Here is a 22,919-nt window from a genome sequence, read left to right as displayed (position 1 = left end):
CTTGTTAAGAATAAATATTTATAGTTATGCATTTCTATAATTAATAACCTGCCATAAAATATTTAGGAAATTCCTGTCACTGATGTGATCTTTTTTTAATTAAAATTTTTTTTCAATTACACATTTGTTGTTTTTGTCTCCCACATTCTCCCATCCCCATGTGATCTTAGTCAAGCTCTACCTTCCCATTCAATAGGATCAATGACCCATTCAATATATCATTAAGTATATATATATATATATATATATATATATATATATATATATATATATATATGCAAAAGGACACAGAATGAGGATGGGATAAGGACATTTTGAGGGTGTCAAACATCATGAAATCTGAACTACAGAAATCTAAAAAACCCTCTCTGGTAGACACAGAAATGAACTCAGGACTAGGTTAAATAGTCTCATTTCTCCTCTGAATCCTTCCCATGAACCTCTTCCTGTCCTCTTAAGAAGTTTTTTAATTGTAAGATTGCTTTTGGAGCAACACATTCAATATGGAAAATTCTCTTGGCTACTTGTACAATATTATTTCTAAAAGTCAACAGCGAGTAACTAGGTGGTTCAGTGGATTGAGAGCCAAATATATAGACAAGAAACCCTGGGTTAAAATCTGACCTTAGATGTTCTACCTGTGAGATTCTTGGCAAGTTATTTAAATCCCCATTGCCTAGCCTTACCACTTTTCTACCTTGGAACCAATACAGTATTGATTCTAATATGGAAGGGAAGTGTTTAAAAAAATGAAATTAAAGTGCTCAGTCTCAATTATAATAATAATAATTATTATAGAATCTAATAATCAATTAAAGACTAAATTCTGGTATCTAACAAATTAAAAAGGTACATTACTAAATTCAATGGATGGTTTAAAGTAATTAATATGATTTAGAATTTGAACATAAAATTACAATGAGAAATATCCCTTTTCATAAATGAAAAACTGGAAAATACTAAACCATGTTAAATCTGGAAACAGAACCTACTTTAGTTTCTGCATATCATTTATTTTTTACATTCATCAAATAAATGTGTCTTATCTTTCTTTTTCTGTATGTCTCTCTGGTATCTATCCACTTGTCACTAGTATACTTTAACATTGTGGTTGTAGGTGTACATACAAAGAAAAACTATCATTGATTTAAGACTTTATAGACAATAGCCCATTTAATACTCACAGTATCCCTGTGGATGGTAGTGGGGGATAAGTAGTGTAAAAACATTATTCCCTGTTTACAAATAATTCAGAGGAGGCTCTAAGAGGTTGGGACTTCTCAAGGATACATAAGGTGCCAGGACCGATCTTGACCCCAGGTCCTCTCATTACAGGACATTATACTCATGGGGTCAGAGAATCAAAAGAACAAATTTATGGATATGGAAAATTAAGGATGAGTGAGGTTATTTTCCCCATCTACAAAACTAGTAAATATTGGAAGTGGAATATGAATCCAGCATTAAGTCCCTTTGATGCTGTCAGGCATTCTTTCAACTGTACCCCACTACCCCCATCAAGAGGTCAGTAAGGAGATTAGAGTTATCTGCATTGCTTTTTATACCCAAGGAAACTGATTTTCATTGTTATTCTAGAGTCTGAGGAATACATCAGAAGCTGGTAGTAATACTATAGATTAATGACATGATGGAAAAATATGAGTCAGATTATATGTTTGGGGTTATATTTTAGGATACATCTCTCACCATATGACATGCACTTCCTTTAATCTCATTGTTCTTACCTGTTGGGAGAAACAGGATCGGGCAGACTGCTCTGTATAACCAAATGAGGGACCTTCAAATACAGCAGTAGGAAGTTTGAGGACTTCCCGTAGGAACAGGTCATATCGCCCATAAACCATTACTCCACTGGAGTCAGAAATCATCGAGAAAATATCTAATGGTAATAAGAGAAAAGGGATTTAATTTACATATGGAAAATCACTCTACTTAAGTCAATCACATCTGATTAAAATTATAAAAGATGTGACAAATAAAATATACTTTGGAAAAGTAAGGAAAATGGTCTGATTCTAATATTGAAATATTCTTCTTCTTGGAAACTTTTTCTTTTAAAAACTGGTAACTGAAATCTAACACAAAACAGGAGATGTATCAGATGAAATTAGGCTAATTTAATAAATAGCATATCACACCAACTTTTTATTGATATCAATATAAACATGGATAAATGATATTATTGATCTCATTTAGAATATTTTACTAGAGTTACTGCAAAATGTTCATAATTTTTTACTGCAAAAACTTTTTATTTAAGATATCTGGAAAAGCAAATAAGGATCAGAGATGAGAGGGAGTTAAAGCAAATGATTTAACAACTGATATAGGTGGCAAAAATTCTATGAATCTCTATGTTCCACATGTAAGATGTTTATTTGGGTGTCCCTGGGAAAGGGACACCTTTCTTTAGGTCTTTTTAATTAAGAGGAATGGTAGTATAGTAAAATTGGTCAATGAACTGGAATCGGGAGTTGTAGGTTTTACTCTTGACAATACCACTAATTTTTATTGTAACCAGAGGTAACTGATTTGACTTCTGTGCCTCAGCTTCTGCACCTGTGTACTTAATGAAGATTAATGAGATAATGTTGAAAAGTTCTGCTGAGTACAGTCAGTAAAATGTGTCTTGAAAACAAATGCCTTTTTTTCCTTCTATTTCATACATTATTACCATACTTGATAGAAGCTGAAGAGAAGATTGCTCTTGGGAGGGCATGACTATACCACCATCTTAGCACAATTACTTTACCTAAAAGTCTACTTAGTAGGCGTCACACATTCTTATAAAGTAGAGCCTTTTGATATCAGGCCATGGGACTAACACTCTTGTTATAGATTATCTTTTATTCTATAGATCTGTCATGGAGGAGAAACAGAATATTTGACCCAGATGGCACTCAACTCTTTATATAAAAGAGTTCTCAATTAGAAAAGATTTGGCTGTAGTTGCATATAGTTTCAAAAAATTTATTAGGTTAAAAAGTTTAAAAGTTATGTTTAATTTATAAAACTGACCTTTCTGCACTGATTTTTATCAATGATACTTCTTTTATTTATCCATCCTCATCTCCTACTGTTCCTGAGTTGCTTAAATGAATGTTAGTGGCAAATAGTGTATGCTCTAACAGATGCTCCTGAAATTCAACTGAAAAGGTTAGGTAATATCTATTAAATGTCTAAGTAGAGTCCCTAATTGCTTTAGCTTGTCCTAATTGCCTTTCTTTTCTGATTTCTTTTAGACTTTAGATATCTGACTTAGTGTTTAGTTTCAAAACACAGAGTTAGGTTTTTTGGGCACTCTTGATTAGACTAAATACAGAAAGGTATATCCCCTTTGAACAATGCAATAATCAACTATGATTTCAGAGCACTGAGGATAAAGCATGCTATCCATTTCCTGATAGAGAAGTAATGGACTCAATATGCAGAACGAAATGTTTATTTTTGGATATGATTAAGGTAGGAATTTGTTTTGTTCAAGTATGCATATTTGTCATAAGTTTGTTTTTCTTTTTAAATTAGGAAAGTAGGAAGGAAAACAAATGAATACTTATGAGCTAAAAATGAAATGAAAAATGAATTTAAAAACCTTGAAGTCATCTTAATCTAAATGATGTTAACATAAGCTATGAGGGTAAGTTCAATTAAGCAACAGCAAAACAAGACCTATAGAAAAAAAAGGATGTTGTTAATGGCTAGATGGTCTAGAATTCTCTTATCTAATTCAATTTAAGGATTATGTTGAAAAATGAGTAAAAATCTTTAAAAAGATTATCTGAACAATTACTATCCTCCCTACATTTTGATATTTGATCATATTCAGTTTGTTACTTTATAAATTTTCTCTTTCCCTGAAAGATTTTCTCATTCTTAAGGGAAAGAATCATATTATCAACTTTTGTATCTCCTCTAATAATTAAAACATTGGCTAAGTAGAAATGATTAATACTTAATAATTCATTTAGAATTGTACTGAATTGATAACTTTGGAAAATGAAGAGAGATGGGAAGGAAGAAATGGAATTCTCTTTTCTCGGACATTTGCCAAAGTCGAATTTTCTTTTTGAAACTTTTAAAAGAGAAGTGTTGCTGCTGATATATAGAATAATGTCTGAAATAAAAATAAACTAAGCAAAAGGGCTGAGAACATTAGTGTTGCTAGAGGAATGAAAGTAGGGGGAAGGAAGAAAAAGATAGCAACGAATGTGTGTACATTGATCCACCTCTTCAAATAATCTTACTAGAAATGAACAGATCCCCAAATATTAAAAAAAAATTCTGTTTTCAGATTTATGTTTACATTTTTTGTTTCTTCAGAGATGTTCTGAGGGTACCTTACATTGTGGGAAGCTGAAGCCTCTATATTTGGAGGAGGAGGATTGGGATGTGCTGCTTGTCACATTCTCAGATACCTCTATGGGATAAATAATTTGGTGCATAAGCTTCATCCATTCACTGATCTTGACATCAGGACAGTTACTCAGTTTGGTGACTAGATGGCACTCATGCCATTTACTTCATTCTCTCTGTCAAAGAACAGTAATTCTAATCGGTCACTTTCCTGATGTTTTCACTAAGCAGTTGCCTTTTTAAAGCAGGTGAGCGGCTATCTCTTGGACTTCTTTGGCAGGGACTGAAAGAGATGGTAATAGCTCTAGCCCTGCCTTCCTAATCAGATCAAATTCTGTTATTATTCAGATAGCAGCATGGAACAAGGAAAAGAGTCCTGGTTCTGGAGTCAAAGAGCATGGACTTGAACCCTGTTCTGCCACTTAATAGTTGTGTGACTTTTCACAAGTCACTTAATCTTCCCTGGGCCTCCGTTTCCTCATTTATAAAATGAAATGGATTCTTTGGCTTCTAAGGCCTATTATATCTCTAAATCAAGGGTCCTATGAACCCTATTTCATAACAAACCAAGACAAACACTGACATCAATATTGTCATTATTCAATTATTTCAGTCATTACTGACTCTTTGTGAGTCCATTTGGAGATTGGCAAAGATATTGAAATACCTTGTAATTTCCTTTTCCAGCTCATTTTACAGAAGAGGAAACTGAGTCAAACAAGGTTAAGTAACTTTATACGTCTCAAAAGTGTTTAAGGCTGGATCTGAACTCAGGTCTTCCTAACTCCAAGCCCAGAACATTCTATCCACTGTGCCATCCAGCTGCCCTTAACTAAAATATTTTCTAGATTTTCTCTAAGATGTTGGATGTATACATAGGATAAATAACTACTTATAATATATAAAGTATCAGTTTAGGGGAGAAGTCTTATACTTAACAGTTTCCTATTCTGACTATTCTTAAAACAGTTAAAAGTTATTTTGCCAAGCCTTGACCTGAAGGAAATTCTTCTAGATTCATAGTAAGCCCTTTCCTTGAATAATTAGCTTCCACAGCTGTAATTGGCCATTTTCATGCCCTTGGGAAACAGCACTAAAAGGAACCAGGGTCAAGTGACAACATATTTATCCTCAAATGATGAAAGATGGGTTGATTCCTATGAGGCAGAGATATTATGAGGTCATTCTTGGAAAAAGATCAGAAAGGCAATGTTAGGAAGAAATTCAGCTAGGACGTAATTGCTAGGGGAGAAGCGTCTGATGTCATTTGATAGTTTCCCATCTTAATGAACTATCCTTAGTATATGCTAAATTGAGTTGTTTTAATGCTATTGAAGGATTGGCAACTACTGTCAATGCTCTCTAAATTTCAACACCTTGAACCAAAGGTCTAGTTGCCCCATATCTGTTATAACTTTGGTAGCAGCTATAATTCCTAATGCTTACATCTAACTTATTTAGGTATTTTTATAGAGTACTTTTCTCAGTTTTTCTACTTTAATCTTAAAATCAAAAGTGAAGAATTTATATGTGCTCCTAAACAGGAAAAAAAATGAGCCACCCTGGATGTACAGGATGATTTTGGTTTTGACTTTAACCTCATTGCTCTTCTTTTCAATTGTCTTTGCTGGATCATTGAGAAAGTTGTGAGTAGATAGATTTTGGTTATTCTCCACTTGGACTAATTCTGGACTAATTTAAAGTTCCTTTCTTCTGTTCTATGTCCCTTTCCCTTTATTTGCTGGCTTATCTCCCATAATAGCCTATTCTATGACACTGATGAGCAAGAAACTGAGATTGAAATATAGAGGTATCTTTCTTTTTTTCATGCAAAACATATTTCAATATTAGTCACATTGCAAAAAGAAAAGGATGAAAAATAAAGAGAAAAATAGATGCTTCAATTTGCACTCAAGCTTCATCAATTCTCTCTTTGGTGGCAGATAGCTGTTTGAATCATGTATCTTTTAGAATTGTTTTGGATCATTGCTTTGATCAGAGTAGCTAAGTCATTCAAAGGTAATCATCATTGTAATTATACTTTTACTGTCTGATGTTCTCCTGGTTCTGCTTATTTCTCATCAGTTTGAGTCTTTCAAGGTTTATCCAAAACCACCTCCCTTATGATTTCTAATAACATGATAGTATTCCTTCACAATCATGTACCACAATTTGAAGAATGAAACCTCTGAGTATGGATGTTATTCCCTTGTTAAGTCAATGGCAATGAGAATAATGTTCACATGCTGCCCATCACTCCTTCCCCATCTTCCATTTCATTGTAATAGCTCTTTGTACCTTTTCCATGTGAGATTCTGTCTTTCGCTTCCCTCTTCTCTAAGTGCAATCCTCTTTTTTATGCTTTAATTTTTTTTTATATAATCACATCATAGTCAACTTACTCCCATGCCCTACATTTATGTGTATTTTTTCTAACTATTCTAATAATGATAAAGTTCTTAATAGTTACAAGTATCATTTTTTCATGTAGGATTGTAAACAGTTTATCCTTATTGAATCCCTTTTGTTTTCTCTTTACTATTTACCTTTTTATGCTTCTTTTGAGCTTTGTATTTGAGAATCAGATTTTCTGCTCAGCTCTGATCTTTTCATCAAGAATTCTTGAAAATTCTTTATTATTTCATTAAATAAATATCACACTGCCCTCCAAGAGATTATACTCAGCTTTTCTGGGTAGATGCTTATTGGTATGTGTGTATACATGTATCTCTATCTATCTATCTATCTATCTATCTATCTAATTATCACTCCTTTGCTATCTGTATTATCATATTCCAAGTCCTCTGATCCTTTAATTTAGAAATTTCCAAGTCCTACATAATCCTCATTGTGATGCCATGATATTTGAATTGTTTCTTTCAGGCTGTCTGCAATATTTTCTCCTTGACCTGGGAGTTCTGAAATTTGGTTATAATATTTCTGGGAGTTTTCACTTTGGGATCTTTTTCAGGAGATGACCAGTAGACTCTTTCAATTTCTTTTTTACTGTCTAGTTAAAAAATACCAGGGGAGCTTTCCTTGATAATTTCTTGCAATATTATTTCCAGACTCTTTTTTTTCTTAAGTTATGGCTCTCATGTATTACAGTAATTCTTTTTTTTTAAATTAAAACCCTAATCTTCCATCTTGGAGTCACTACTGTGTATTGGCTCCAAGGCAGAAGAGTGGTAAGGGCTAGACAATGGATGTCAAGTGACTTGCCCAGGGTCACACAGCTGGGAAGTGACTGAGGCCAGATTTGAACCTAGGACCTCCCATCTCTAGACCTGGCTTTCAATCCACTGGGCTACCCAGCTGCCCCCTATAGTAATTCTTAAATTATCTTTTCTGGATCTGTTTTTCAGATTGGTTGTTTTTTTATGAGATATTTCACATTTTCTTCTACATTTTTTATTCTTTTGATTTTGTTTTATTGTTGTCTAACAGAATCATTAGCTTCCATTTTCCCAATTCTAATTTTTAAGGAATTATTTTCTTCAGTGAACTTTTGTAGCCTGCTTTCCATTTAGCCAATTCTACTTTTTAAGAAGCTCTTCTAATTAGTTACTTTTTGCACTTCCTTCTTCTTCCATTTGGTCAATTCTTTAGAGGACTTTAAGATGCTATTTTCTTCAATTTTTTTTCTGCCTCATTTATCAAACTATTGATTCTTTCTTGTATCACTTTCATCCCTCATCTTCTCCCCACATTGTACCTTTGCCTCATTTATTTGATTTTTAAAACTATTTTTGCCCTCTTCCAGGGCCCAAGACTAACTCTTATTTTTCTTCGAGGCTTTGTATGCACCTGCTTTGATCTTATGAATTTGTGCCTTGATTTTTTCCCATTCATCATAGTAACTTTCTTTGTGTAGGTTCTTGTTTTGATCATTTTTTCAGTCTTTTCCTTGACTTCTAAATTTTTATTAAAGTTTAGCTCTATTCCTAGAGAGGAGGGGGCACTCTCCTAAACTTCAAGTTTTTCAGACCTATTTCTGGGAAAGTGCAAGTTTCAGTTCCCTCATGCTGGTATGATTTAAGAAGATATGTGCTCAGTCATCTGGCCTATGTTCTGGTCTCTCAGTGGCCACAAGCAGTTCTTTATGCTCTGGGACTGTGACCCAGGTCTTGTTCTTGCTAATCCTATCTCTTGGCCTGGGACTGTGACTTAGAATTATATATAGGCAATACAACATTGTTCTGTACCTAGTGCCAATAAATTTGTAAAAATAAAAAAGTAAAAAAAAAGTTTTCTGTAATATCCTTCTGATCAGTTTTCCAACTCCCTTTCTGTCTGTGTTCTGAGAGCTCTAGAAGCCACGTCCCACCAATGATTTATTCACCTTCTGAAGTTTGCTGTTGGCTTGCAGAAGGTATGGCCTAATTCTGACTGCCTGGTGATGGGTCTGGGACATCACTGCTGGCTAATCCAAGGCTCAAGCCTTCCTGCTGGCTTGTTGCACATTCCCCTTTCACTCAAATGAGACATTTTTCCTGTTGGCCTTCTAAGATGTCATCAGCAGAAAAACTGCAGTTCCCCTTGATTGGTTCTATCACTCTAGAATTCATTTTAAGGTGTTATTTTTAAAAATTTTGAAGGGGAATTTGGGAGAACTTAGGTATTTCCTGCCTCTACTTTGCCATCTTATCTTGTGTGTTTCAAATACATACATATCTATCTATCTATGTGTGTGTGTGTATATACATATATGTGTGTGTGTCCATTACACAAAATATATACACAGAGAAGATATTAATTGTTATTAATATAACTTTCCCCTCATGGAAACCAAGAGAAGATAGTGACAAAAACATGACATTTGGAGACAAGAGGAGGTTTCAATGGTCATTTTTTCTTTTATATCTTTTGTCTATTTAATTTTCTTTCCCACCTTGCTTAGGACAGCAGTATAGACTAGTGGCTCCAAAAATGCAAGTTTCAGATTCCCAGGGATTAGGAAATTATTATAAAAGTCTGTGAATCTGGATCGATACTACATACCATCTTTGTATTTTGTTTAGCTTCACCAAAATATTCAGTGCAATTAGCATTATAAATAAATAAATAAATAAAAATTTCTGCCAACTGAATAAATATGTCTGGCACATATATATGTAACTTGTCTTTGAGATATTAGATATGTAATGCTTTTTAAAATATTTTTGTAAATGTTATGATTAATAAAATACAAATTTATTTAGAAGTATTATTGAATTTGTATCTCCTTTTTATCATCATGTATTTTTATTATCAATAAGTACTAATAATACAACTACCATCTTTTTATGTTAAAAAAAAGGTTTCATACTAATATCCCAGAGGTGGAGAATCAATGGTCTAAATAATTTTTTTGCCCCCCTGGAAAAGTCTGCTTTAGAACCTATATCTCAAAACTCTACCTATTTAGTTTCTACTAAATATAGGGTAAGGAAACTGAGCAATAACGCTGAGTATTTATGTTATTATTTTCTGATCCAAACAGTAAGGAGGTAGCTATCATATCACCATAGTATATTACAGCTTGGTCTTCAAGAACTTATCATTGTAAGCATAAGGCTATATGATATCAGATAATCTCAAATAAATCAGATTTGAAGAAATTAATAGTTAATATTAAAATTACAATCTATGATTTGTGTTTAACCAATGTAGGCAATAATAACAATGCCAATGTAGAAGTAAAGCATTTATGTTTATATTTAATTATGTAATATAGACAATTTCATAGAATGGAATCTAAAGCCATGGGAATGTTGAACTTTGGACAACTTTAATTTTTAAAACAGCTTTTAAGAAAATGTAAAGTACAAATTCTTAAAACAACAACTATGACAGGTATTGGAAAGCATAAAGAAAGGCAATAACTGTTGAGGATAAAGTTAGGATATCATAGGGGATAGGAAAAGGAAAGTTTTATTGAGAGATAAATAGGAAGTTGGATAGGAAAAGAGACATACAAGAAACAACTTACATCTTAACTTGTCCATGATCTTTCCTCCACATAGGGTAGCTAATGCCATTTTGACAGCAAATACTGAAATTTTACCATGGCCTTCCCTATTAAACAATAAAAAAGTGATGTTATTTGAAGCAAACTCAAAAGATTTCATTCCATAGAATTCAAAAAACATGTTCTCTGCAAGCACAATGAAAACACTCATCAAGCATTCTGAGAGGAAACATTTTTGTGAAAGTTTTACATAGAGGGGGCAGCTGGGTGATTCAGTGAATTGAGAGCCAGGTCCATAGATGGGGTCCTGGGTCCAAATCTGGCCTCAGACACTTTCTAGCTGTGTGACCCTGGGCAAGTCACTTAACTCCCATGGCCTTGCCCTTACTACTCTTCTGCCTTAGAACCAATGCACATTATTGATTCTAAGACAGAACATAAAGGTTAAAAAAAAAGTTGTATATACAATTTAATACATGTTTCCATGAGCTGATTTATTGTTTCTTTTGTGAAGAAAGTGAAAGGTCTTCTGCAGATTCTGTTAGCACTTGCTTCCTTAGAACATTAGACCAGCAGGGTACACACACAGAATAGACTGAACTCATAAAACAAAGATTTAAACTGTTATGTATCCCAATAGCACATTGTTGCTATTATTTTTATTTAGAAGGCTTTGGACACCGTCCTTAACAATGTCCCACTTTTGAAAATGGAAAGATTCTGGAATTTGTCTCTTCCTCTTCAAATATTCTTTTTTCCAACTATTTTTTCTATTCACAAAGAGACCATTGTTATATGAAATAGCTATCTGTCAGAATGAGTTCATTTTCTAAAGAGGAAACAATGAGTGCTATATTTGATCTTTTACCCTTGTACCCAAATAAACACATACACACAGAGACAGACACACAGACAAGTGCCAGTCTTCAAGAATTCAGGAAGTTAGTCTATTTCATCCTTCCCCAAACCTGATATCAGGGACAGCATGTAGAGAGCCAGGCCTGGAGATGGGAGGTCCTGGGTTCAAATTTGGTCTATGTGAGCCTGGTCAAATAATTTAACCTCAGGTGCCTAGTCCTTACTGCTCTTCTATCTTAGAACTCATACTCAGTATCAATTCTAAGACAGAAGGCTAGAAGAAAAAAAACTTTTTTTAAATGCTTGATAGGACAAATCTCTTACAAACTAAAAAGTCTCATATCCGATCCTAAGGATTCTCAGAATGCCTGGAACAAGTCTCTTATTCTCATATTCCAGGCACCAAAAAACCCTTTGCATGAAGGGATTCACTTTTTTTCCAGTGGCCACGATTAAGGACTGATGCAAAGAATTACTTAAAGGAGTAAATTGTTGAAATGCTTGCTTTGCTCATTAATTTATTTGTACATTATAGTATTTTTATGACAGTTTGGTATGCTGGATAGAGAGCTGGCTTCAGAGTAAAGATAGCCTGGGGACAAAGTTCATTTTTTATTTTTACTGGTTATGTGATCCTGAGTGAGTTAATTAACCTCTTGGTGCCCCAAGGAAATCTATAAATTGTAGAACAGGTGCTGATCTGCATTGGTTGAGGGACTTTCTTGTTTGGGGGCTCCAGTTAATCAGTTTCATCTCATTTATCATTTTTATGAACGAAGATGTTCAAAACAGTACCCTTCAGCCTTTGTTTTCTTACTTGCAAAATGTGGTTACTGTTCAATACTTTTATTTGTGTCTTAATTTTTGTGACCCTATTTTAGGGTTATATTGGCAAAAATTCGGAATCGGTTTGCCATTTTCTTCTGTAGCTTACTGTACAGATGAGGAAACCGAGACAAAAAGAGGGTTACATGACTTGTCCAAGGGCATGTAGCTAGTATCTGAGGCTATATTTGAACCCAGGTCTTCCTGATTCTACTTCCAGCACTATCCACTTAACCACTTAGCTGAAAAAATGAGATTAAACTAAATGATCTTTAGATTACTTCCAGCTCAGAAAACTTACAATTCACATTTATCAGTTAATAAGTCAACACGTATTTTTTTAAGTATTGTGCATCTGGCACTGAGCTAAGCATTGGGAATATAAAAATCGTTCATTTTCAGTTGTGTCTGACTCTCCATGACCTCATTTGGAGTTTCAAACAAGCTCCTGAGAACGGATTGTCAAATTTTTAGTGTGAAAATTTACACCCTGGAAACTGGCAACACACAAACCAGGGATTAATTTATTGTTTTTTTTTTTTTTGGCTTGTTTAGGACTTCTCAAAATGATGGAAAAAATGTTAAGAATGCAGATTAAAGTTAAAAATGAGTTGTAGGTATATGTTTTTCAAAAGCTGGTTGTTAAACTTTTACCAGCAAATTCCTAGGCAGACTAAGTCAGTTTGGAAAAATGTAAAGGAAAAAAGCATCCATAGAGATCAGCACTGAGATAATATCCTTTGCACGTTCAACATAGGAGAGGCAGAGACTCAGTCTCCTTAACAACCTGGCCTCATCCTACCTTTCTAGAGTGATTGCAAATTACTCCTCTTCTCATATGTGATGCTCCAGTCAAACTGTCCCTATAGTTCCTCATAACAATGCATCATTTCCTGTCTCTGAAACTTTGCACTAACTGCCCCCATGTCTGGAAAACAATATTTCTTCATCTTCTCTTATAATCCTTATTATTCTCCAGGCTCAGTCTCCCAACCTTTGTATTCCTGTACTATGTCCATTTAGGTTTAGTTCTGGAACTCTATTATGACAGTCTGTGATAATATTAGGCTATAACAGACAAAGATTTGCTATTTCTTTGTCTCTGTTATACCATAAAGACAGGAAAGTAAAGAAACAAAAAAAGGCTGAGTAATCACAAAGTTTCTAGATTCAGAAAGTCTTATACAAGTAGGTGATTTTATATTTAATTAAGAAGTCATTAAGTAGCCATTGATTGATTAGTATTTCTAAGGCAGTAGACGATGACTAATACTTTTTGGTTCAGGTTGTGAGAAAGGCTGATCATGTTCCTTCTATTTCTAAACTCAAACACATTTCACTTATAATATATTGAGAATAGCATCTGGATATTCTTTTATTCCCTTTCCTCCTCCTCCTTCATCATCATTAGCACCAGCAGCAGCTTAGAGCTATGAAAGACTAAGAGATCACCTATCCCAACTGCTACAAGAATAAAAGGATATCCTCTTCAGTAAAACCACTAATAAAGATGTTATGTCCTGCTTGAAGATTTCCAGTGACAGAAAATACACTTTTAAAAAAATTTTATAATATTTTATTTGATCATTTCCAAGCATTATTCATTAAAGACAAAGATCATTTTCTTTTCCTCCCCCCACCCCCCAGACGATGCATGATTCCACTGGGTATCACATGTGTTCTTGATTCGAACCCATTGCCATGTTGTTAACATTTGCATTAGAGTGTTCGTTTAGTCTCTCCTCTGTCATGTCGCCTCAACCGCTGTAGTCAGGCAGTTGCTTTTCCTCGGTGCTTCTACTCCCACAGTTTGTCCTCTGCTTATGGATGGTGTTTTTTCTCCTACATCCCTGCAGATTGTTCAGGGACATTACACCGCCATGAATGGAGAAGTCCATTACGTTCGATTATACCACAGTGTATTAGTCTCTGTGTACAATGTTCTCTTGGTTCTGCTCCTTTCGCTCTGCAACACTTCCTGGAGGTTGTTCCAGTCTCCATGGAATTCCTCCACTTTATTATTCCTTTTAGCACAATAGTATTCCATCACCAACATATACCACAATTTGTTCAGACATTCCCCAATTGATGGGCATACCCTCGTTTTCCAATTTTTGGCCACCACAAAGAGCACAACTATGAATATTCTTGTACAAGTCTTTTTGTAAATTATCTCTTTGGGGTACAGACCCAGCAGTGCTATGGCTGGATCAAAGGGTAGACATTCTTTTGCCTCCCTTTGGGCATAGTTCCAAATTGCCCTCCAGAATGGTTGGATCAGTTCACAACTCCACCAGCAATGAATTAATGTCCCTACTTTGCCACATCCCCTCCAGCATTCATTACTTTCCTTTGCTGTTATGTTAGCCAATCTGATAGGTGTGAGGTGATACCTCAGAGTTGTTTTTATTTGCATCTCTCTGATTATAAGAGATTTAGAACACTTCTTCATGTGCTTATTAATAGTTTTGATTTCTTTATCTGATAACTGCCTATCCATGTCCCTTGCCCATTTACCTATTGGAGAATGGCTGGGTTTTTTGTACAATTGATTTAGCTCTTTATAAATTTGAGTAATTAAACCTTTGTCAGAGGTTTCTATGAAGATTTTTTCCCAATTTGTTGTTTCCCTTCTGATTTTAGTAACATTGGTTTTGTTCGTACTAAAGCTTTTTAATTTGATGTAGTCAAAATTATTTATTTTACATTTTGTGATTCTTTCTATGTCTTGCTTGGTTTTAAAGTCTTTCCCCTCCCAAAGGAATAACATGTATACTATTCGGTGTTTACCCAATTTACTTATGGTTTCCTTCTTTATGTTTAAGTCATTCACCCATTTTGAATTTGGTGTAGGGTGTGAGGTGTTGATCAATTCCTAATCTCTCCCACACTGTCTTCCAATTTTCCCAGCAGTTTTTATCGAATAGTGGATTTTTGTCCCAAAAGCTGGGATCTTTGGGTTTATCGTATACTGTCTTGCTGAGGTCACTTGCCCCCAGGCTATTCCACTGATCCTTCTTTCTGTCTCTTAGCCAGCACCAAATTGTTTTGATGACTGCTGCTTTTTAATATAGTTTAAAGTCTGGGACTGCAAGGCCCCCATCATTTGTGTTTTTTTTTTCATTATTTCCCTGGATAGTCTTGATCTTTTGTTACTCCAAATGAACTTTGTTATGGTTTTTTCTAAATCAGTAAAGAAATTTTTTGGGAGTTCAATGGGTATGGCACTAAATAGATAAATAAGTTTGGGTAGGATGGTCATTTTTATTATATTGGCTCGTCCTATCCATGAGCAGTTAATGTTTTTCCAATTGCTCAAGTCTAGTTTTAGTTGTGTGGAGTGTTTTGTAGTTGTGTTCATATAGTTCCTGTGTTTGTCTCAGGAGATAGATTCCTAGGTATTTTATTTTGTCTAAGGTGATTCTGAATGGGATTTCCCTTTCTTGTTTTTTGCTGCTGAGCTGTGATGGAGATATATAGAAATGCTGATGACTTATGTGGGTTTATTTTGTATCCTGCAACTTTGCTAAAGTTGATTATTTCAATTAGCTTTTTGGTTGAATCGCTAGGATTCTTTAAGTAGATCATCATGTCATCTGCAAAGAGTGATAACTTGGTCTCCTCCTTGCCTATTTTGATGCCTTCAATTTCTTTTTCTTCTCTAATTGCTACTGCTAGTGTTTCTAGTACAATGTCAAATAGTAGAGGTGATAATGGGCATCCTTGTTTCACTCCTGATCTTATTGGGAATGCATCTAGTTTATCCCCATTGCAGATTATATTAGCTGATGGTTTTAGATATATACTGTTTATTATTTTTAGGAATGACCCTTCTATTCCTATGCTTTCTAGTGTTTTTAATAGGAATGGGCATTGTATTTTATCAAAGGCTTTTTCTGCATCTATTGAGATAATCATGTGGTTCTTGTTGGTTTGCTTGTTGATGTGGTCAATTATGTGGATGGTTTTCCTAATGTTGAACCAGCCCTGTATCCCTGGTATAAATCCTACTTGATCATGGTGGATGACCCTTCTGATCACTTGCTGGAGTCTTTTTGCTAGTATCCTATTTAAGATTTTTGCATCTATATTCATTAGGGAGATTGGTCTATAGTTTTCTTTCTCTGTTTTTAACCTGCCTGGTTTTGGAATCAGTACCATGTTTGTGTCATAAAAGGAGTTTGGTAGAACTCCCTTTTTGCTTATTATGTCAAATAGTTTGTATAGTATTGGGATTAACTGTTCTCTGAATGTTTGATAGAATTCACTGGTGAATCCATCAGGCCCTGGGGATTTTTTCTTAGGAAGTTCTTTGATGGCTTGTTGGATTTCATTTTCTGATATGGGATTATTTAAAAATTCTATTTCCTCTTCTGTTAGTCTAGGCAGTTTGTATTTTTGTATATATTCATCCATTTTTCCTAAGTTGGTGTATTTATTGCCATATAATTGGGCAAAGTAATTTTTAATGATTGCCTTAATTTCTTCTTCATCAGAGGTTCTATCCTCCTTTTCATCTTTGATGCTGTTAATTTGCTTTTCTTCCTTCCTTTTTAAAATTAGATTGACCAGTACTTTGTCTATTTTGTTTGTTTTTTCAAAGTACCAGCTTCTTGTCTTATTTATTAAATCAATAGTTCTATCACTTTCAATTTTATTAATTTCTCCCTTAATTTTTAGGATTTCTACATTGGTTTTCTGCTGGGGGTTTTTAATTTGATTGTTTTTGAGATTTTTTATTTGCATTTCCAATTGATTGATCCCTGCTCTCCCTAGTTTGTTAATATATGCACTCAGGGATATGAATTTACCTCTGATTACCACTTTGGCTGCATCCCAAAAGGTTTGAAAAGATGTCTCGCCATTGTCATTTTCCTCGATGAAATTATTGTTTCTATGATTTCTTTTCTAACTAAAAGATTTTGGAGTATCATGTTGTTTAATTTCCAATTAGTTTTCGATTTGGTTTTCCATGTACCATTACTGATCATTATTTTTATTGCCTTGTGATCTGAAAAGGCTGCATTTATTATTTCTGCTTTTCTGCATTTGTGTGCCATGTTTCTGTGACCTAATGTATGGTCAATCTTTGTGAATGTGCCATGTGGTGCTGAGAAGAAGGTGTATTCCTTTTTATCCGTATTTATTTTTCTCCATATGTCTATTAATTCTAATTTTTCTAAGATTTTATTCACTTCTTTTACCTCTTTCTTATTTATTTTTTGATTTGATTTATCTAAATTTGATAATGGTTGGTTTAAGTCTCCCACTAATATGATTTTACTGTCTATTTCTTCCTTCAATTCTCCTAGTTTCTCCATTAGAAATTTGGGTGCTATATTATTTGGTGCATACATGTTGATTAGTGATATTTCCTCGTTATCTAAAGTCTCTTTTAACAAAATATAATTACCTTCCCTATCCCTTTTGATCAGGTCTATTTTTGCTTTGGCTTTATCAGATATCATGATTGCTACTCCTGCCTTCTTTCTGTCAGTTGAGGCCCAGAAGGTCTTACTCCACCCTTTAATTCTGACCTTGTGGGTGTCAACCCACCTCATGTGTGTTTCTTGAAGACAACATATGGTAGGGTTTTGGATTCTAATCCATTCTGCTATTCGTCTATGTTTTATGGGTGAGTTCATTCCATTCACGTTCAAAGTTATGACTGTCACTGGTGGACTCCCTGGCATTTTGATATCCTTCCCTAATTCTATCCTTTCTTCTTCAGGTCTAACTTTTAGTCCAGTGATTTACTTTAAATCAGTCCCCATTGTCCCCTCCCTTCATATGTTTCCCTTTCTAGTCCCTCCCCATTTGTTCCCTCCTCACCCCCCTCTTCTTCCCTCCCTTTTTTGTGTTCCCTCCCCCCTATCCCCCTTGGTTTTCCCTTCTCCCTTCCCTTGTTGGGTAAGATAGAATTCAAGATCCCAATGGATCTGGATATTCTTCTCTCTCAGAGTTGATTTCCCTGAGAGTAAGGTTTATGTAAAAAATCTCTTCCCCTCCTTCTTATAGGAGTTTTCTTCCCCTCCCCTTCCCGTGTGAATCTTTGTGTGAGAAAGATTATTCTATTTGGTCTTTCTTTTCCCCCTATTTACACATTACATTTTCCCCACATGTTAGTATACATAGAAGAGAGTTTGAGTAAAAGAAAAAGATAACATTTTTCTCCTTTTCCGTTTCCTTCATATTTATCTTTTCAGGTATTCCATGCTCTTTGTTTTTCAATATCGAACTTTCCACAGAGCTCTGGTCTTTTCTTCACAAAAACTTGGAAATCTTCTATTTTGTTGAATGCCCATACTTTCTCTTGGAAGTATATAGTCAGTTTTGCTGGATAGCTGATTCTTGGTTGAAGACCCAGCTCTCTTGCCTTTCTGAAAATCATGTTCCATGCCTTATGGTCATTCAGAGTGGAACTTGCAAGGTCTTGTGTGACCCTGATTGGCATTCCTTTATATCTAAATTGTCTTTTTCTGGCTTCTTGTAGGATTTTTTCTTTTGTTTGAAAGCTTTGGAATTTGGCAATTACATTCCTGGGAGTTGTCTTTTGGGGATTTAGTGTAGAGGGTGTTCTGTGAGCTCTTTCAGTGGCTGTATTGCCCCCTTGTTCTAGAATCTCTGGGCAATTTTCTTTGATTATATCTTGTATTATGATGTCGAGTTTGCTGTTTATTTCTGGCTTTTCTGGAAGTCTGATTATTCTTAAATTATTTCTTCTTCCTCTATTTTCCAAGTCTGTCACCTTGTCAGTGAGATATTTTACGTTCTCTTCTAATTTCTTGGTCTTTTGGCTTTGCTTTCTTAATTCTTGCTCATTGTCTTCGAGTTGCTTGATCCTGACTTTTAAAGCCTGGTTTTCCTTTTTAACTTTGGTCAAACTGGTTTTTTAGAAGCGTGAATTTCTTTTGCATTATTTCCCACTTTTCCTCCCAGAGGGCTTCCATCTTTTTGATCCTTTCCGATTCAAATTCTTCATGGGTTTGTGGAGAGTTTCCATTTCCTTTGGAAGGTTTCGGAGCATTTGCTTGTGTTTCCTCTTCTATCTCGTCTGTATTTTGTATTTTTGCTCTATAAAATGTGTCCGAAGTCACCCCCTTCTTCTTGTTTTTCTTGGAATTTGGGGGCTTTTGTGCTTCTGTGGAGTTTGCCATCTCTATCTGAGTGGGGAGGACTAGCTTTTCTTATCTCTGTCTGGTGTTCAGAGGCTTTAGCCCTAGGCAGATTGTCCGTTCTATGCAGTTTTTATTCTGTCTTCCCGGGGAAGCCAGGAATTGCTGGTGTTTAGGTGTTACTGCCCTCCTCAGTTCCCTCCTGATGCTTCTCCGTTGCCTTACTTCCACGCTCTGAGCCTGGCTTGGCCCTTTCCGCAGGGTGTTTGTTTCTGTGCCTTAGCAGGCCAGGAGAGCCAGCACTCTGAGGGGGAAGGGGCCTTGGTTTCCTGGAGCTTCGAGGGATCCTGATAGGATTAACTTTCCCTGGGTTAAACTGGGCAGGGACCTTCCATGATACTCGATCAAAGGATCCAGCCAGGGGATTACAAGCTCCCCTGCTCTTTCTGTTTCCCTGCTGTCTGTGTTGGGTGCCCCCTCGTCTGAATCAGGTTGTTTTCAGGAAGAGACCTTCAGAATAGCTGGTCCTGAGGCTCTGAGGTTCCCTCTGCTGCCTTGGACTCGGCGCTCTGGGTTGGGGGGATGGGTCCTGGGACCTTCCTTCTGCCTACCCCTTAGGTCCGAGTGTTCTTGGGTTGTGGCTTTTGGGGGGGGGGCGTTACCTTTTGATCCAGGTCCAGGAGGAAGATTCCCGGGGTCTATGCTGTTGTTCGTTTTGAATTTCGGTGCCCTAGGAGCATATAGTTTGAGTTTGGTAGGGAAAGGTTTCCGGAGATCTGAACTTTAGCTTTCTCTAAGCCGCCATCTTGACCGGAAGTCCCTACACTTTCTTTTAAGGTAACCCATTCCCATTTAATTCTTAGTCGGTTTTCACCTAGATTATGTTCCCCTGTAGCTGCTGTCCATTGGTCTTAGCTCTTTGACTGGGGTGAAAATAGCAAAGATAATCCTTTTTATTTGTTAATACTTCAGGTATTTGAATACAACTCTTATGTATGTGCTAAGTATTTTTTCATCAAGGCTAAATAAATATCTCTAGGACCTTCAAATAATCAATCAATCCATCAATAAGCATTACACTGTTATAGGTAGTTGGCACTGTGGATAGAGTGTGGGGTCTGGAGTTGGGAAGACTCATCTTCCTGAGTTCAAATATGGCCTCAGACTGTCACTATCTGTATGACCCTCAGCAAGTCCTTTAATTCTGCCTCAGCTTCCTCATCTGTAAAATAAGCTGGAGAAGGAAATCACAAAGCCCTCCCAGTATCTTTGCCAAGAAAACCCCAAATGGGATCATGAAAAGTCAGACACAACTGAAAATAAATGAACAACAAAATTACTAAGCAAAGTGTCCTAGAACATGCTGGCTAATGATGGAGAGATTTTAGATTATTCCAGATCCTGTTTTTGGCCCTCTATATTCAATCTTCATCTTGCTGGTTTAGTTTATGAAATAAAAAAGAAAAACTAAATTATTAAAGCTGTCTCTTTTATGAGAATCATCTGGCTTCAAGTATTTATGAGTACTAGACTATTACAAGAAAACATTCAAAACAGCCAAAATGTGCAAATTCTCTTGAAAGGAAAGTTTCTTGAAGTGTTTTATATAATTTTTATACTTGATTTGCTTATTCTGGAAATTTTCCAATATGGTTATTTTAAAAGCCATTCATACTTTTGCTTGAGATCTGCTGAATTATTCTATGTATCCTTTGAAGCATTCATTTAATGAACACTTATTAAATTAACATCTCTATGAAGATGATAGTTTAGTATCTGACATTAACATCTTTCCTGACCTTCAGTATCACATCACCAATTATCCATTGGACATTTCAGACTATAGTCAACTTAAACATGAGATGTTCAAACCAGAACTCATTATCTTGCCCCTAAAACCTATCTTCTGTTGAAATTTGCTATAATTTTGGAAGACACCACCATATTCTCAATCCAGGTTCAAAACCTGGTATTATCCTTCATATATCCATTGGATATGAACTCATTGCCTATGTCTAATCTCTCCTGTGTGTCCTCTTCTTACCATTACTTTGAATAGCTTCTATTCTGGTGCAAGCTCTTACTTTATTGCAACAGCCCATTGAGTGTTTTCCCAATCTCAAATCCCTTCCCTACATCCAGTCTATCCTTCACTCAGCTAACAAGGTCATCATTCTTAAGCATACCTTCCTCATTAAGCTCCACTGGATTTCTATGTACCATGAGAATCAACTACAAAATCTTGTTTGGATTTTAAAGCTTTTCAATCCCTTCCTATTTTTCTAGTTTTTCTCCTCCTTAAAAAAATACCGTATCTTCCTCCATGTATCTAGGACAACGTGGGTGGCACAGTAGATAAAGTGCTGAACCTGGAATCAGGAAGACTTGAGTTCAAATCTGACCTCAGACATTTACTAACTGTGTGATGTTGTGCAAATCACCTAATTTCTATTTGTCTGTTTCTTCATCTGTAAAATGGAAGCACCTACCTCTCAAGGTTGTTGTGAGGATCAAATCAGATAATTGTGAAGTTGTCAGCATAGTGCATGGCATAAAATAATAGCTAAATAGATGTAAGCTATTGTTATTATTACTTTATGATCCAAGAAAACAGTTCTTGCTTCTCCCCACAGAAAATCCCCAATTTCCACTCTGAGCTTTTTCATTTGCTGAACTCATGCCTGGGACATTCTCCTTTCTCAATGTTTGCTCACAAAGATGTGAGTTCCTTGAGTCCTGAGGCCACATTTTTGCCTCTTTTAGTAGTATTTATGGCACATAGTAAGTACTTTATAAATGTTTATTGATGATAATGATACTGGATGCCAGATAGTTGGGGATGAAAAGGCAAAAATGAAAATCTCCCCATTCTCCAGAAAATTACATTCTTTTGGAACAAGTTTGATCTACGTTTGTTTTCATCATTTTGAACTTTGACCTAGCATAAATAAAAATGAGTTGCTGTTTCAATCTGAGGCTATTTTATGCAATAACATGGAAAGTCAAACTTCACCCTCTCCCACTAGAATCAATTTTCCATGATGTAAAACTTGCTTTTGAAAATGGGAGAAAAAAAAGATCAACTAAATTGGTGATGATCAGAGAAGAAATGACATATGCAAAAAAAAAATGTTGAGTTAGAAAAGGCAAGATCTGGCAACTCACATATATTGGAGGGGGGTGGGAAAGAGACAGAGGAGAGACAGAGGAGAGAGAGAGAGAGAGAGAGAGAGAGAGAGAGAGAGAGAGAGAGAGAGAGAGAGAGACAGAGACAGAGACAGAGAGACAGAGAGAGAGAGAGAGACAGACAGAGAGAGACAGACAGAGAGAGAGAGACAGACAGACAGAGAGACAGACAGACAGACAGACAGAGAGAGAGAGAGAGAGAGAGAGAGAGAGAGACAGACAGACAGACAGACAGACAGAGAGAGAGAGAGTTCAAAAATAGCATTGGAAATGATTCAAAAAATAATATGGTACCCTTAACAAGATGATGGATTTTGTGGTAAAAAAATAATGCAATCAGAATGAAATGAGGAACATGCCATTCATGTCTGTTAGTCCTCTTTAAGCAACTCAAATGAATCAGAATGAAAAGGGCAACATACTCTGACCACTTCCTGGAGCCTGCTGCAGCAATAATGTCATTGGAGAAGGGTGGAAAAGCACAAGTTATAGGAATGTTGTGAGGCAGAGTGGGTGGAAATTTTACCTGGGAAATTGATACAGATGCCTAGATCATGTTCAGGTTGGTTACATTAATGTCTAGGTGCACCCACAGTGTCCAAGTTGGTTAG

The 22,919-nt window shown here is 35.6% G+C and overlaps 1 protein-coding gene across 22 annotated transcripts in view; it reads right to left on the bottom strand.

Moving 5' to 3' along the window:
* DTNA (dystrobrevin alpha) overlaps positions 1–22,919 on the bottom strand; it is a 357,154-nt gene that overhangs the window by 115,784 nt on the left and 218,451 nt on the right. For all 22 annotated transcript variants that reach the window (XM_056823867.1, XM_056823866.1, XM_056823869.1 and 19 more), the window contains exons 5-6: positions 10,346–10,431; positions 1,746–1,900 (exon numbers count right to left, since the gene is read on the bottom strand). In XM_056823867.1, the coding sequence (XP_056679845.1) occupies positions 1,746–1,900; positions 10,346–10,431 (241 nt within the window). The remainder of the gene's footprint in view (positions 1–1,745; positions 1,901–10,345; positions 10,432–22,919) is intronic.

The sequence above is a fragment of the Monodelphis domestica genome, chromosome 3 (assembly GCF_027887165.1).
Source record: "Monodelphis domestica isolate mMonDom1 chromosome 3, mMonDom1.pri, whole genome shotgun sequence".
NCBI classification, from domain to species: domain Eukaryota; kingdom Metazoa; phylum Chordata; class Mammalia; order Didelphimorphia; family Didelphidae; genus Monodelphis; species Monodelphis domestica.
Note: the sequence above shows the minus strand (reverse complement) of the source record. Positions and strands in the feature narration are given on the sequence as shown.